This window comes from Heptranchias perlo, chromosome 15 (genome assembly GCF_035084215.1).
Source record: "Heptranchias perlo isolate sHepPer1 chromosome 15, sHepPer1.hap1, whole genome shotgun sequence".
Lineage (NCBI taxonomy): Eukaryota > Metazoa > Chordata > Chondrichthyes > Hexanchiformes > Hexanchidae > Heptranchias > Heptranchias perlo.
In genome coordinates this window covers 40,230,087-40,244,441 of record NC_090339.1, presented here as the reverse complement: position 1 = coordinate 40,244,441, position 14,355 = coordinate 40,230,087, and the positions used below count along the sequence as shown (strand labels likewise).

The 14,355-nt window shown below is 43.7% G+C and overlaps 1 protein-coding gene across 1 annotated transcript in view; it reads right to left on the bottom strand.

Annotated features, from left to right (window-relative positions):
* arhgef9a (Cdc42 guanine nucleotide exchange factor (GEF) 9a) overlaps window positions 1-14,355 on the bottom strand; it is a 212,393-nt gene that overhangs the window by 105,066 nt on the left and 92,972 nt on the right. The window contains exon 4 of the mRNA XM_067996679.1: window positions 9,482-9,661. Coding sequence (XP_067852780.1) covers window positions 9,482-9,661 — 180 coding nt within the window. The remainder of the gene's footprint in view (window positions 1-9,481; window positions 9,662-14,355) is intronic.

The following is a 14,355-nucleotide window of genomic DNA, read 5'->3' as shown; positions in this document are numbered from 1 at the left end:
CAGTCGAATCTAGTCAGTGATTGTGTGCTAAATTGGCACACTCACATTCCAGGAATGTGGCTCCAATTTTAACTTTGGGCCAGTTTTTGGCAGATGTGTTTTGGTTTTAATTTAAAACTCACCCGCTGTAGCCAAAAACAGACCCGAAGTATTTTAACTCTTGGGCCTTATTATAATCCTGCAGGATTCCCACTGAAGTGGCCCAACCTGATGACAAACCTGCCCATTTCCAGGGCGCAGTTTCCAGCTGATCAGCCAGAGGTCTATTTAAAGCAGGAATTCACCTCTTAAAGCAAGGTTGCATTCCCTTTTGGCTTGTTATGTTTGCAAGGTTCTGCAAGAAGAATATTCTGAGAAATGAAAAGCATCTTTGAAAGTAGATAAATCACCAGGCACAGATGAAATGTATCCCAGGCTGCTAAGAGAAGCAAGGGAGGAAATAGCGGCGGCTCTGACCATCATTTTCCAATCCTCCCTGGCTCCAGGCGTGGTGCCGAAGGATTGGAGGATTGTTAATGTTGTACCATTATTTAAAAAGGGTGAAAGAGATAGATCAAGTAATTATAAGTCAGTCTAACCTTGGTGGTGGGCAAATTATTGGAATCGATTCTGAGGGACAGCATAAATCGTCATTTAGAAAGGCACGGGTTAATCAAGGACAGTTAGTATGGATTTGTTAAGGGAAGGTCGTGTCTGACTAATTTGATTGAATTTTTTGAGCAGGTAACGTGCAGGGTAGATGAGGGTAGTGTATGTGATGTAGTGTACATAGGTTTTAGCAAGGCTTTTGACAAGATGCCACATGGCAGGCTGATCAAAAAAGTAAAAGCCCATGGGGTCCAAGGGAAAATGGCTAGTTGGATCAAAAATTGGCTCAGTGGAAGGAAGCAAAGGGTATTGGTTGACAGGTGTTTTAGCGACTGGAAGACTGTTTCCAGTGGGGTCCCGCAAGGCTCAGTACTAGGTCCCTTGCTTTTTGTGGTATATATTAATGATTTGGACTTGAATATGGGGGGCTTGATCAAGAAGTTTGCAGATGATACAAAAATTAACCATGTGGTTGATAGTGAAGAGGAAAGCTGTAGACTGCAGGAAGATATCAATGCACTGGTCAGGTGGACAGAAAAGTGGCAAATTGAATTCAATTTGGAGAATGTGAGGTAATGCATTTGGAGAGGGCAAACAAGGCAAGGGAGTACATAATAAATGGAAGGATACTGAGAAGTGAAGAGGAAGAGAGGGAACTTGGAGTGCATGTCCACAGATCCCTGAAGGTAGCAGGACAGGTAGATAACGTGGTTAAAAAGGTATACGGGATACTTTCCTTTATTAGCCGAGGCGTAGAATATAAGAGCAGGGAGGTTATGCTAGAACTGTATAAAACATTGGTTAGGTCACAGCTTGAGTACTGCGTACAGTTCTGGTCACCACATTACAGGAAATATGTGATTGCACTAAAGAAGGTACAGAGGAGATTTACAAAGATGTTGCCAGGACTGGAAAATTTTAGCTATGAGAAAAGATTGGATAGGCTGGGGTTGTTTTCTTTGAAACAAAGGAGGCTAAGGGGAGATTTAATTGAGGTATATAAAATTATGACTGGACTAGATAGAGTGGATAGAGAGGACCTATTTCCCTTAGCAGAGGGGTCAGTGAGGTATAGTTTTAAAGTAATTGGTAAAATGATTAGACGGGAGCTGAGGAGAAATGTTTTCACGCAGAGGGTGGTAAGGGTCTGGAACTCACTGCCTGCAAGGGTGGTAGAGGCAGAAACCCTCAACTCATTTAAAAAGTATTTGGATGTGCACTTGAAGTGCCGTAACCTACAGGGCTACGGACCATGCTGGAAAGTGGGATTCAGCTGGGTAGCTCTTTTTTGGCACGGACACAATGGACTGAATGGCCTCCTTCTGTGCCGTACCTTTCTGCGATTCTATGAAATGAGTGGGAGGCAGATGCCAAGGCTCTCAGAAGCTCTCCTGGAGGTGCTTCTGGAAGAGATGAGAAGGATGAGTGAACTCCTGTATGCCAGCAGTGCCAAGAGGGTTGGCAAACACTCTGTCCACCAGACATGGAGAGAGATTTCAGAGGTCGACTTCCCCAAGAGTATCACCCCGAGGACCTGGATACGGTGCAAGAAGTGCTTCAATGACCTCACTAGAGTAGCAAGCGTGAGTACTACTCTTCATTTATCCCCCTCTCTCTAGAACACATGGCAGCAGTCCTACCCCCCCTCCCGCACCACTATCAACAATTCCTTTCCCTCCATCACTTCCTTCACCACCCAGCCCTAGGGCACACTACACCACCTCTCATTCGCATTACAAACGCTCACTCACTTCTTCCTTGCTCCCTTCACATCAGCCACTAGCACCATTCTCCTCTCACTTCCTAATCTTTGTAGAAACAGCAACTTCTCTCAAGATTCCTTCCACACTTCACACTCCACACATTTGCTTCTCACTCAACACCTCCTCATTCTGCTGGCATCTTGTTTCTTCTCCCTCTCAGCATATGTACTACCAGCACAAGCCCTACACATCTGCACTCTCCTTTCAGTAGCCACTCGCTAACTCTTGCCCTCTCTGTCTGCAGGACAAAACAGTATACAATAATCATGAGAGGAGCAGTGCTGAGGGAGGACCAGCTAACCTCATGATCTTGGGCGAGCTGGAGCAACACACCATGGAAATTTGTGCGTCTGCTAGAGCTGTGTGCATCTGCCATTTTTACGCTGTGGGCTTCACTGAACAGGATCTCCGACTGATACTTGTACCCCTTCATTAAGCACTGGAAAAATGCACATTCGGCTTGCTTGACTACATCAAATTACATTGTGATGTATGACTTCTGCAACTGTGCAGCCTCCCCATGACATTCTAACTCTTGTTCCTTTTCCACAGCTGGATTAGAGAGTGAGGTAGAGAGGTCTACAAGTGGTGATTCATTTAGCACGCGTGTGCAGGAGCAAGTAGTGGTGGAAGGGACAGCCCAGATGACAGCTCATCAGACGGCAAGGTCCTCACCCAGCTCTGCTGAGGAGGACATAGATGTGGACTTCAGGGGCCCAGCAAGGAGAAGAAAACTGCTTGCCTCACACAACCAGTTGGTCGAGGTATTGGAAGTCCTGACAAGGAGTTTCACCAAAATGACTGAAAGTACGGAGTAATCTGCTTCCAGTCTGTGTGATGTTATCTCGCATAGCATCAGCACTCTGCAGACTACCTTGGAGAATGTGGCCACCTCCATGGATGCTGCAGCCGGGCCCTCAGAGCAGGAGTCCACGTTTGCATGCTTTTCAGTTTTGGTGCCAGCTCAAACGGCTACTATGCAGACTCTGGGCTTAAAACTATGGTTCACCTTGAATAGTCAGACGGCAGCCATGGAGACAGTGGTGGAGTAAGTAGGTAGGGGCTTTCAAGGGGTCACTCATCTTCTGCACTCTGCTGTCCCACAGATCAGTGGAAGTGATGAGCCCCAGCCCCATTAGAATGGCAGTGGCACTGTGGGAGTGGCATGGGTTGACCTCTCTTAAGATCCCAGCATGTCTGCTCCTTCGCCACCCCCTCAACCAATACCCAGAATGTTGACGAAACATCAGCTGGGCCAGACTGCCCCAGCAGAAGCCTGTGTGAAGCAGTCTGCAACTGGGCCCTCCAGGCTCAAGCACCCAGGAGTCGCCGGCCACAGCCATCTCAAGAGTCCCCACATGAGCAACATCAGCCTTCCATCAGCTCTGCTGAATCCACTGGGAGAGCACCTCGTGGGGGTAGTACAGTGAGGAAACCTCCTGTTAAGGAGAGCACTATGGGTTGAGTACTTGGGTGTCAAAAGATTTTAGTTCAATCTTCTGGTTGAGGGCAACATGCAGTCAGGGCTACTGGCACATCAGTCTGCAGGACTTCGATCTTCTCCTGAAGATGCTGGCTGTAACTAGGATATGGCTGCACAGGTACCAGTTCCTCTCCAGTTCCTTACCCAATTGGCCAATCTTCATATAAGAGCCTAGACAGTGACTGCCAGCAGCCTATTCAATCATTGGCAGCATCACATCCAAGCCTGATCCTGTCCTCGTCTGATGTCCACATATTAGCACTTTCCAGCAGAAGTAACTGTACAGCAACCTTGGATTGCTAATCTTTCCCTTTCCCAGCTCAGTTGAAATCACATAACTCAGCACAGATTAGGACCTCCTGCTCTATACGGTTCATTACCACAGTGGGGTAATGCCTTTACCAACTATGTCATTGGGGTAGTTCATTAGAATATAAGAAAATCCAGAGCAATAAAAATGCAATTTGGTCCATCAAGCCTATTTCATTCAGAGCCCACATATCATTATTCTTTCATAGACTTCCTCCCACTCTACCTGTTGATCCCCTACTATAATCACACTAAAGCATGGTTCTGCTTCTCCAGTGGGAAGCCACACTTGTAGAGAGTCCATGTCAGAGAATCAGGCCCATAAGGAACGCATACTTTCTCAACAAACTAAAGGTTAATGGGGGGGAGTTTTAACCCCCAAGAACGGGTGGGTTGGAAGTTAAAATAACAGATATTCTAGTGCGATCGCATCGCGGCTCCAACACGCCCACTTCCGGGTTTAACGGAGGCGGATTAGAGGCAGGTCTGGGGGCAGGTGACCAACCCGCTCTTGGTAGGTGGGTCGGTCAGTGAAATCTTTTAAGGAGATTGCATACCTCCATTTTGCCAAAATTTTTATTTTTAACCCATGGAGGCCAGGTTTCCCGGGTCGCGGGATTCTCGGCAGGTAAATGGAGGCGAGAAGGATCCTTCAGGTAAGTGCATTTAAATCACTGCTTGTAGGCCAGGATCAGCAGGAGTGCTTCCCCCACACCCCATCTCCTCCCCCAAGCTTACACCTCTACACATCCTGTGACTGGATCCAGCGAATTCTGACCCCCCACCCCCCCCCCGGCAATCTCCGCCTCCCTCCTCAACGATCTCCGACTTCTCCCACTCCCTCTGCGATCGCCCCTCCTCCAAACCCCAAAGACCTCAATCTCTCCCCACCCCCCACCCAAACCCTGAAGACCCCAATCGCTCCCCATCCTCCCCCCCCCCCCCCATCCAAATTCCAACTTAACTTCCATTCCCTCCCCAGCTGCTTTCCCGCCCAACAGGCAGCCAATCAAGCTGACTATCGAGCAGGAAACCTTTTGAAAAATTTTAAAACAGGTCCTACCTTTAAATTCAGTAGAACCTGCAGGAAACCCTTACTTGTGGGTTTCTAGTCTGCAAAACCCACCCCTCCATTATCTTCCTGGCTCCAAGTTGCTATCTAGGCCAATGTGTCAGAAACAGTAAATATTGTGTTTTGAGCGAGCTGACCACATTAATTCAGATTTTGGATCTGGAGCCATGGTCTGAGGATCCAAACTTCACATTTACTAGGGTAGTACAAATGGGAGAGCCTCCACGATTAATGGCTGTTTGTATCCTAAATGCTTTACCATCAGGGGAATCAGGCACTCCATGGGGTTGCTAGGATCAATATGTGTGTCACCTCCAATGAGTGAATAAAGAATTGTGTGTAGATTGCATATCCACAGGATAAGATGCATAGCCCTCTAATATAGACTACAGTCAAGTTAAACTCTCAGCAGAAATATGCAAAAGTATGATAAATGCACAGTTAATGTATGGTGAGTACTTACAAAGTTTGTGAAAGTGCATGTAGAAAGTGACCTTGTGAGTCAGCATGTTAATGACAATTCATGTGGCTGATAGTGTGAGCTGCCAGCAGAAATTTGCTGCATAAATGCCACACTACGCTGAAAATGTAGCTTTGCCCAGCAAAGAAAATACACCAGCATCTCATGTACATCATATCAAGGTGCAACTCCATAGAGCCAGGTGGGGTTAAGTACGCAGATAATAACTGACTTACCCGTTAGAGACTTGGGGCTATGGTTTCCTCTGCGTGTAAATTAACTATACTGTCATTGGTTTATTATGGCAGTTTACTAAAATAATTTTTTTGTAATTTTATATGCAGAAGAAAATTTACCCCCTTGAGCAGCTTCATGTCTGGGAGTAAATTAACGTCAGGTTTGACTAGACAACCTCACCCTCTTTCAATTTTCTCTCAGTTGAGAAAAGCACCAAGGTTAACAAGCTCTTAATGAGTTTTTTTTCTCTTTTTTATTATTTATATATCAGTTCTTTATGAGCAGGAGATCACTGTTAGGTGATAATAAGGCAGATTTAAGGGAATTTACAAAATGAACAGATATCCTCATGAGGTTTCACACTGCACCCTTTTCTTTACAATTTATACCTTGAGCAAAATTTAGGCTTATTTACTCGAGTCTACTGATCTCACAAAGCTGCATTGTGTCATTGACTCACTGTATTATTCTGCATTTCTGTGCCTACATTTCTTGTCCAACATCATTCAAAACACTGTCTGATTTTTAATTATTCCATTTTTAGAAACTTTATATACCACCAAAATAATCAGATTAATGATCAGAAACAATATGCACAGAATTGTGTTGCAGACAGTGAAATCAGGAGCTATTTTTAGCCTGTAATGGATGTGTCTGTACAAAAGTTTGGCAGCTTGTTAGTAAGGAATGGACATAAAAACAGTCTTAAGTGATTATTAGCAACTTTCCTAAAGTGAGTAACATTTTAATTGTGCTTTTGCAACCATCACAAATGCTGTTACTTTATCTGTCGATTTGTAATAGTCTTTTTCAATAATACAGTATTGATTTTACTTTTTATTCCCCTCCTTTTTCCACTAATTTTCTCCTCATACCGCCTCTTCTCCTGAAGATGTAACTCTTTGCTGGCGTACAGTTCCATTTATCAATAATGAACCATCTGAAAAAAAGTGTCCATTCTTTATATGTACATCTGGACTGTGAGTGGGCTATTTGACTGCAAGGCCTAATAACTGTGCTCAAACCTATCCTCGCCAGACATGCACACTCCTAACATGGGATTCTGGATAGTGAAGGAGAGTATATTTCCCACCATTCACTAATTTTAACAAAAGAAATGGGCACGAGTATAGTCCAGGGCATTGAGGCTAATTATAGCATCTTTACTAGGATCAACAAACTCAACACAGACAGGGGACCAAACTTGAGACTTAGCTACTTAGTGCCTTAACCAGCTGAGTCACCTGGGTAGCTGGTATCAACTTTCTCATTCAGTTTGTCAGATTGATCCTGTAATTTTTGAAGTGGGTAGTATCTGCAATGAGAATGTTTTTATAGATTCCCTTCAATCTTCAGACTTTTAAAATTTAAACTTGGCATTATCTAAACTCTACTCCCTGATTTATATGTATTCTCTTTTATTGGTTTCAACATTGGTGGTGTCCTGCACTGTGAGCCTTGGCCTTTCACTTTGGTTTCTGAATTTTTTTAAAAGGTTCTCTGTTGTATTGTTTGGAAAGTGAACCTATTCAGGTCTACAAAAGAAAGAGTTCATCTTTCAGAAAAGAGTAAGAAAATGCGTAATGTGATAAAGAAATATTTTGGCCTGTTTAGTACAGAGAATTAGAAACACATCAGTTTAATTTCCTCTAGTAGTGTACTGCTTAACTATTCACATTTTGGGTTAACAACTGCATTAAAACAGGGAGCAGGGGGAATTAATCTGCTGAGCAATTATAAAAGAAAATTAAATCCAACAGAGAGAAAATCTCTTCTCTCATATGAACCATTTATGCTCCAGTGAAGTAAAATATATTTGCCAGTCCCAGCTGTTAGAGCATGTTATTTATTTTTTTATCCATCCATGGTTGTATTCAAACAGTAAGTCCAATCAAATTAAATATGTGTGTAAATATGGCGGCAATGAGCCACACAACATTTACTTGCTTTCAAGTATCCTGGGACTCCACTAAATACTCATTGATATAGGAAAATGTCTGAAGCAGTTGCTTCTGAATCTCATTTTAATAGATAAACCACCCTTTCTGTAACATTTAATTTGTTACAATGCTGAAATACCACTACTTCTGATAGAACAGCTGTATAACTCCCTAATTAGCACAGTATGGTTAGTTGCAGAATAAAACTATCCCATCAAATTGTTCCAACACAGAAGAACATCCTCTCCTGACATTTTTCTACTCCTATAGTAGCCATTTGTTTTGTAAGCAAAATTGGCCAATTTAGCTGCCTATTATAGGCAGTTTTGTGGCATGCACCCATGCCTTAGAAACTGGATTGCCCAAATTCATTTCACATAAGATCCATACAAAAGAGACTTTCATCCCATCAGCCTGGGCTGGACTTGACTCCAGATCCCAGAGATGAAAGACTGGTGATAATCCACTTGGCCCAGTATCTACTACAGCAACTATGCATAATACTTCTGCTGAGACCACCCCTTCATGATAGTACACTCTTGTACAGCTCCCAAATGTAGCTTCCTAGGGATCTATTGTTCTGCATCTATTGATCTGTAAGAGACCTACAAGATTGAAATTTGGCCTTTGCTTCCAGTTGCAAGATGCACACACAACAGACTGTTATTGGAAAACATGGAAGTAAATACTGTACTATGCACTTAACTCAATTTGCACCATCTAGCCCCAAAGATTCAGGTCTAAATGGGGCTGTCACACAGATTCAGGACTAGTACATTCAATGCATTTTTCAGTTCTCAGTTGCACCACTAGTAACAGCCAATGTCACCCAAAAAAAAATCACAAAGGTACTCTATCTATCACATCCAGTGACAGGCATCCACTTGTGACCAGCCTCTACATTGGCACTAATAGTAAGGTTTAGGAGTAGTCTACAACTTAATTTGTTTTCACTCTTCCAATCAGCAGAGAATTGATGTTGACTGACCTGACCCTTCAAATCGTGAGACAATATTTTAAATGGCAAAATGATTACTGCATTCGATCAAAGATACACTTTGTCATCCACCACCCATCATAAATTTCTTTCAGATAAACAGCACTCCAGGGCCAAAACATAAGTAAAGACCCTTTGTCTTGACTGCCCACGTACACTGCCACAGGAGATCAACTAGTAAACCTAAATATTTGTTAGTTTTAAGATACATTTGTTGTTTTGTATCATGACAACGTAAATACATCATTGCTAGACCTTGGCTTTTAGAGATAAAAATAGAAATTATACAACATCTGTGAACACAAAAGAGAGGCTAAAGTTTGGAGTATAGACCCTTCATCAGAACTGACAAAAGGTCTCCATCTAAAATGTTTTCTTTTAAAATTATTATTTTTTAAATTTTAAAATCTTTTCTCTTTACAGATACTGACAGTCCTGCTGTGTATTTCCAGCATTTTCTATTTTTATTTCACATTTGCAGTATTTTTCCTTTTATCTTTTACATTTTCAGTTCTATTCTTTTTCTGTTCACAAAATGTGAGTTTGCGCCACTCTAGTGATTAATTTCCCGTGAAAGCAGCAATCAACCATAAATGGGAAATATACAGCATTTCTCTTTCTCCTTCACTTACCCTCACAAAACTGGCCGGAAACCAGCCTTCTTCATCGTCAATCTGTCCCCACCACCAATCCTTGTTAGAGGCATCGAGGACTTTGATAACGTCCCCCGCTTTGAATGCCAACTCACGGTCGGCCATTGTGACGTGATCCCATACTGCCTCAGCACTGACAATGTAACCGCCACTGATCAGCTAAAAATAACCACAGAAAAGGGGAGAAAAAAATAACAAGAGATTAAAGTTATTATCATCACAAATGAATATAAACCATCTCACACACAATCTCTGGTATACGATCACACTCTATTTGGCAGTTGATTGACTAGATAATTATATGATACAGTGATTGGGTAAAGTTAACAAAATGTGAATAGAAACCAACAGAGGAGAAGAAAATTACTGCCAAGAAAGAATCTTCTTTTGTGAAAAAGACAAATAACTAAATATGGCTGAGACACTCTACATGTTTATTATATTCCATTAGAAAGCAAACTAGGATAGGAAATCTAAACTATCCATGCAGGAATGTAATTATACTCAGAGCAGAATGGCAATACTTTTCTGCCCAATATGGTGAATGCTTAGATACATCAGTGTAAAGAGGAAGGGACAGGGCTGTCCAGTTAAGGCAGCAAGTAGCTGAACCATTCAGACCAGGATGGTCCTCAATTCTATTCCTATTCTATACTGAATTAAATGATCTCAGCTTGGTAGTTAGTGAGGGTTCTCCAATTGGTCTCCTTGAATTAGAAAGGGGAAAAATGACAACTGTTATTGCTCCTGATTATTATCCAGCAATCCCTGATGGAAGAGCATGGATGTGAACATCTGGTGAGAAGCTGCCATGGATAAATAACCTGTCAAGGCTCAACATGAATATTAACCACTTGAGTGAGGTATTGGAGGGTGACTATTGACCCAGCAAGAAGTTGATACCTTAGGCGAAGGGGAGGGACGGTGAGAAAAGTGGCATAACAAAGGAGGTTGAAAATAAATGGTAGAAACAAAAATAGGCTTTTCAATTCATCCAGTTTAGAATCATAGAAGTTTACAACATGGAAACAGGCCCTTCGGCCCAACATGTCCATGTCGCCCAGTTTGTTCCATCTAAACCAAATACATTTCACTTAAATCTTAGCTGAGCCAGAAATTGATCTATTTCCTTTTGTTTAAACTGAGTTTTTAGTCACTGCATTAGCTGCTAGTCTATTCCATAAGTCAAAGACTTAATTCATTAACATGTTATTCCTTCTGCTGGGGTTTCTACAGCTTCCAGTTATTTTCTTTGGTTTTCCTACCTGATATTGCACAAAAAATACTTCTCAATTTCCTTCATTATTTTAAAATCTTGGACCCTACTCATCCCTAATCTTTATATATAAAAAATTCTTCCATCCTTTGAGCGTCTCAAAAGGGACGGGCTTTGTGATTTTGAAAATTTTCAAATCAGAAAGCTTTTTGTCAAAAACAATGGAAATTTGAGCATGCCCAAAAACAGGCACACAGAGGGTGCAGGGTTTGATTCCTGCACATGAATATATAGGCCCGAGGTGCATGTAATATTGGGCCTCAGGCCTCATTATCATCGAATCGGTGAGCTGAGGATACCTGATGGGCATCCCCAGGCAGCTCGCCTGAGAAGAGGACTTGAAGATCAGGCCGCTGCGATGCCAGCAGTGGCCCTCTGGTAAGTCCATAAAGGGGACCGGAAGGGGGGCAATCAGGATGGAGGTTAGCAGTGATTGGGAGGGAAGGTAGTGGTGTCCAAGATCAGGAGGGGGATGGGAAGCGGTGGCCGAGAGAGAAAGTAGCGGTTATCAGGAAGGGTGGGTAGCTGTTGCTGGGGTCAGGGAGGGTGGGTAGTGGTCAGCGGCATTCGGGGAGGGTAGCAGCAATGTCGGGGGAGGTTGAGGTTGCGATCAGGGGGGCAGCTGTGGCTGGCAGTGGCCTGCATGGTTTGAATGTGGAGCTGGGAGGAGCACTCTATGCTGCTCCCAGCTCCACATTTCAGGTAAGTATATTCTAAACGCTTACCTTGTTGGCTGCAGCCTGAAATAGTCCCTTTAAGGACCACCTGTTAGGCCGCATGTAGACCTGGTTTTCCTGAAAGAAGCCAGCCAATATTGCAGAGGAGGCCTCAAACAGGCATCAGGCCCCTTATTTGATTATGTAAAGAGCCTAATTTCTGTATTATGTGATGTGCCCTGGACGCCAATTTTTTTGCCGACATCAATATGGCGGGCAGTGCACTTCCAGCTCGTAATGAGCATGTGCTTCTTGCCCACCATATTGGAGGCTTAGGTGCCCATTTAGCACCCGAAAAATGGACATGGCACTATCTAATTTCTAGGCCAATGTTAGGAAGGAGTGGAGGAGGCCATGATATGGCCTATTCTCCAAAAGATTTTCCTAGTGGAGGGGAGGCAGAGGAGCGGGTCCCTCTTTGACAGAGATTGCTGCAGGCCCTGAAGAAAAGCAGCCCAAAGGAAATGGGAGGAGGTGGCCACTAATATGAATGCTACCTCCATGACACAACATATCTGGAATCATTGCAGAAAAACGTTCAATGACATTACTAGATAAGCCAAGGTCAAAGAACCCACCCTGATAATAACAACTTGCAATTATATAGTGCTCCTCACATACAGGAAGATGTTTTTTTTATTCGTTCACGGGATGTGGGCGTCGCTGGCGAGGCCAGCATTTATTGCCCATCCCTAATTGCCCTCGAGAAGGTGGTGGTGGGCTGCCTTCTTGAACCGCTGCAGTCGATGTCTCAGATCAATTTACAATAAGGAGGAAAGAGATACAATAGACGCCAAACATGAGGAAAAAGGAATAGAATGGAGAGACCAGGATGGGAAATTGAAGGCAACATCAAAGAAGAGGGCCTTGAGAAGGTTGTTGAAAGCTTGGAAAGAGGAGATAAAGTAGAAAGAACTGGGTAGAGAATTCCTAAGTGTAGCACTATAGTGGCTGAATGAGCAGCCACCGATGGTGGAGCAGAGGGAGTAAGGGCCGAGAAAGGTCTGGCGTTAGGGGAGCAGAGGTTGCATGTAGGAGATCACTTAGGTTGTGTGAAGCAAGGCCATGGAGCGATTTGAAAGCAAGGATGAGAACTTCGAAGTCGACATGATGGGGCTCCCAGTGGAGCTTGGATAATGACACCAAGTTGTAGATAGCTAAGAATGGACACCTGGAGTGTATCATAGATGACATTGGAAGCAGAAAAACCAGAAACTTAACTGGACCAGCCATATAAATACTGTGGCTACAAGAGCAGGTCAGAGGCTGGGTATTCTGCGGTGAGTGACTCACTTCCTGACTTCCCAAAGCCTTTCCACCATCTACAAGGCATAAGTCAGGAGTGTGATGGAATACTCTCCACTTGCCTGGATGAGTGCATCTCCAACAACACTCAAGAAGCTCAACACCATCCAGGACAAAGCAGCCCGCTTGATTGGCACCCCATCCACCACCCTAAACATTCACTCCCTTCACCACCGGCGCATTGTGGCTGTAGTGTGTACCATCCACAGGATGCACTGCGGCAACTCGCCAAGGCTTCTTCGACAACGCCTCCCAAACCCGCGACCTCTACCACCTAGAAGTAAAAGAGCAGCAGGCACATGGGAACAACACCACCTGCACGTTCCCCTCCAAGTCACACACCATCCCGACTTGGAAATATATCGCCGTTCCTTCATTGTCGCTGGGTCAAAATCCTGGAACTCCCTTCCTAACAGCATTCCCTTCCTAACAGTGGGAGAACCTTCACCACAAGGACTGCAGCGGTTCAAGAAGGCGGCTTACCACCACCTTCTCAAGGGCAATTAGGGATGGGCAATAAATGCTGGCCTCGTCAGCAACGCCCACATCCCATGAACGAATAAAAAAAAAGGAGTCATTGGCAGTAATGTAGTGCCTGCGCTTTTCCAGGTGAGAGCAAAAGGAGGAGAGAACAGTGCCCCAGAACTGGAGTGAAAGGAGAGCCGTTGGAGGAGTATGGACAAGATGATGGGAATGTGGATTTAGTGCAGGTTAGGATGTGGGCTGTGGCATTTTGCATGAGTTGGAGCTTGTGACGGTTGATGTGGGCAGCCAGCTAGAGAGGCACTGGAGAAGTCAAGCTTTGAGATGATGAAGACATAAACTAGAGTTTCAATGGCAGAAGGGAAGAAATAGGAAACATCTAGCAAGTTCTAATATAGGATGCTTTCTCTTAAATTGCAAATATGGACAATGCATTAATAGTCCCATCTTTATCTTTCCATTGCCCTTTACCAAAATGCTTTCCTTTTTCAGGTACTCCTTGGCAATGCCTTGTAGAATTGTAAAGTTTTATAGCATGCAATGATATGGGAGACTTTTAGCCATGCTGTATTACAGTACACCCCCTGATCTGTCTAGACATCTGAGTCTCTGCTTTAATATGCCAATGGTGCGTACAATGATGATATTCATAGATGGATGCATCTCATTATACCCGTGCTCGCCAGGTGTACATGGCTGCTGTAGAGGGGAGTTATACAGCTGCGGAGAGTAGCCTTGTTTCCCTAGGAGCCAATCTTTCACATTTCTTTCTGGGTCAAATGATGGCAACATGGTAGATTTCCTTATAATAAAGGCATCTTGCCTGCTGCCTTGGAAGTAGGCATTGGCCTGCCTGATCCTGTGTAGGTTAATAGGGTGAATGCCCTTGCAATTAATGAATGCAATTATTGTGTACAGGAGTATGCTATGTAGATGCAATCAATGATGCCTTCCATTTCGGAGAATGCTGCAATTTGAAAAAATGTTGTCGTTGGTTGGCCACGGAGAAAGTGATTAAGTTGCTTATTCTGGCAAATAATGCATCATTACCTGCTAGGCATATTTGTGCACTG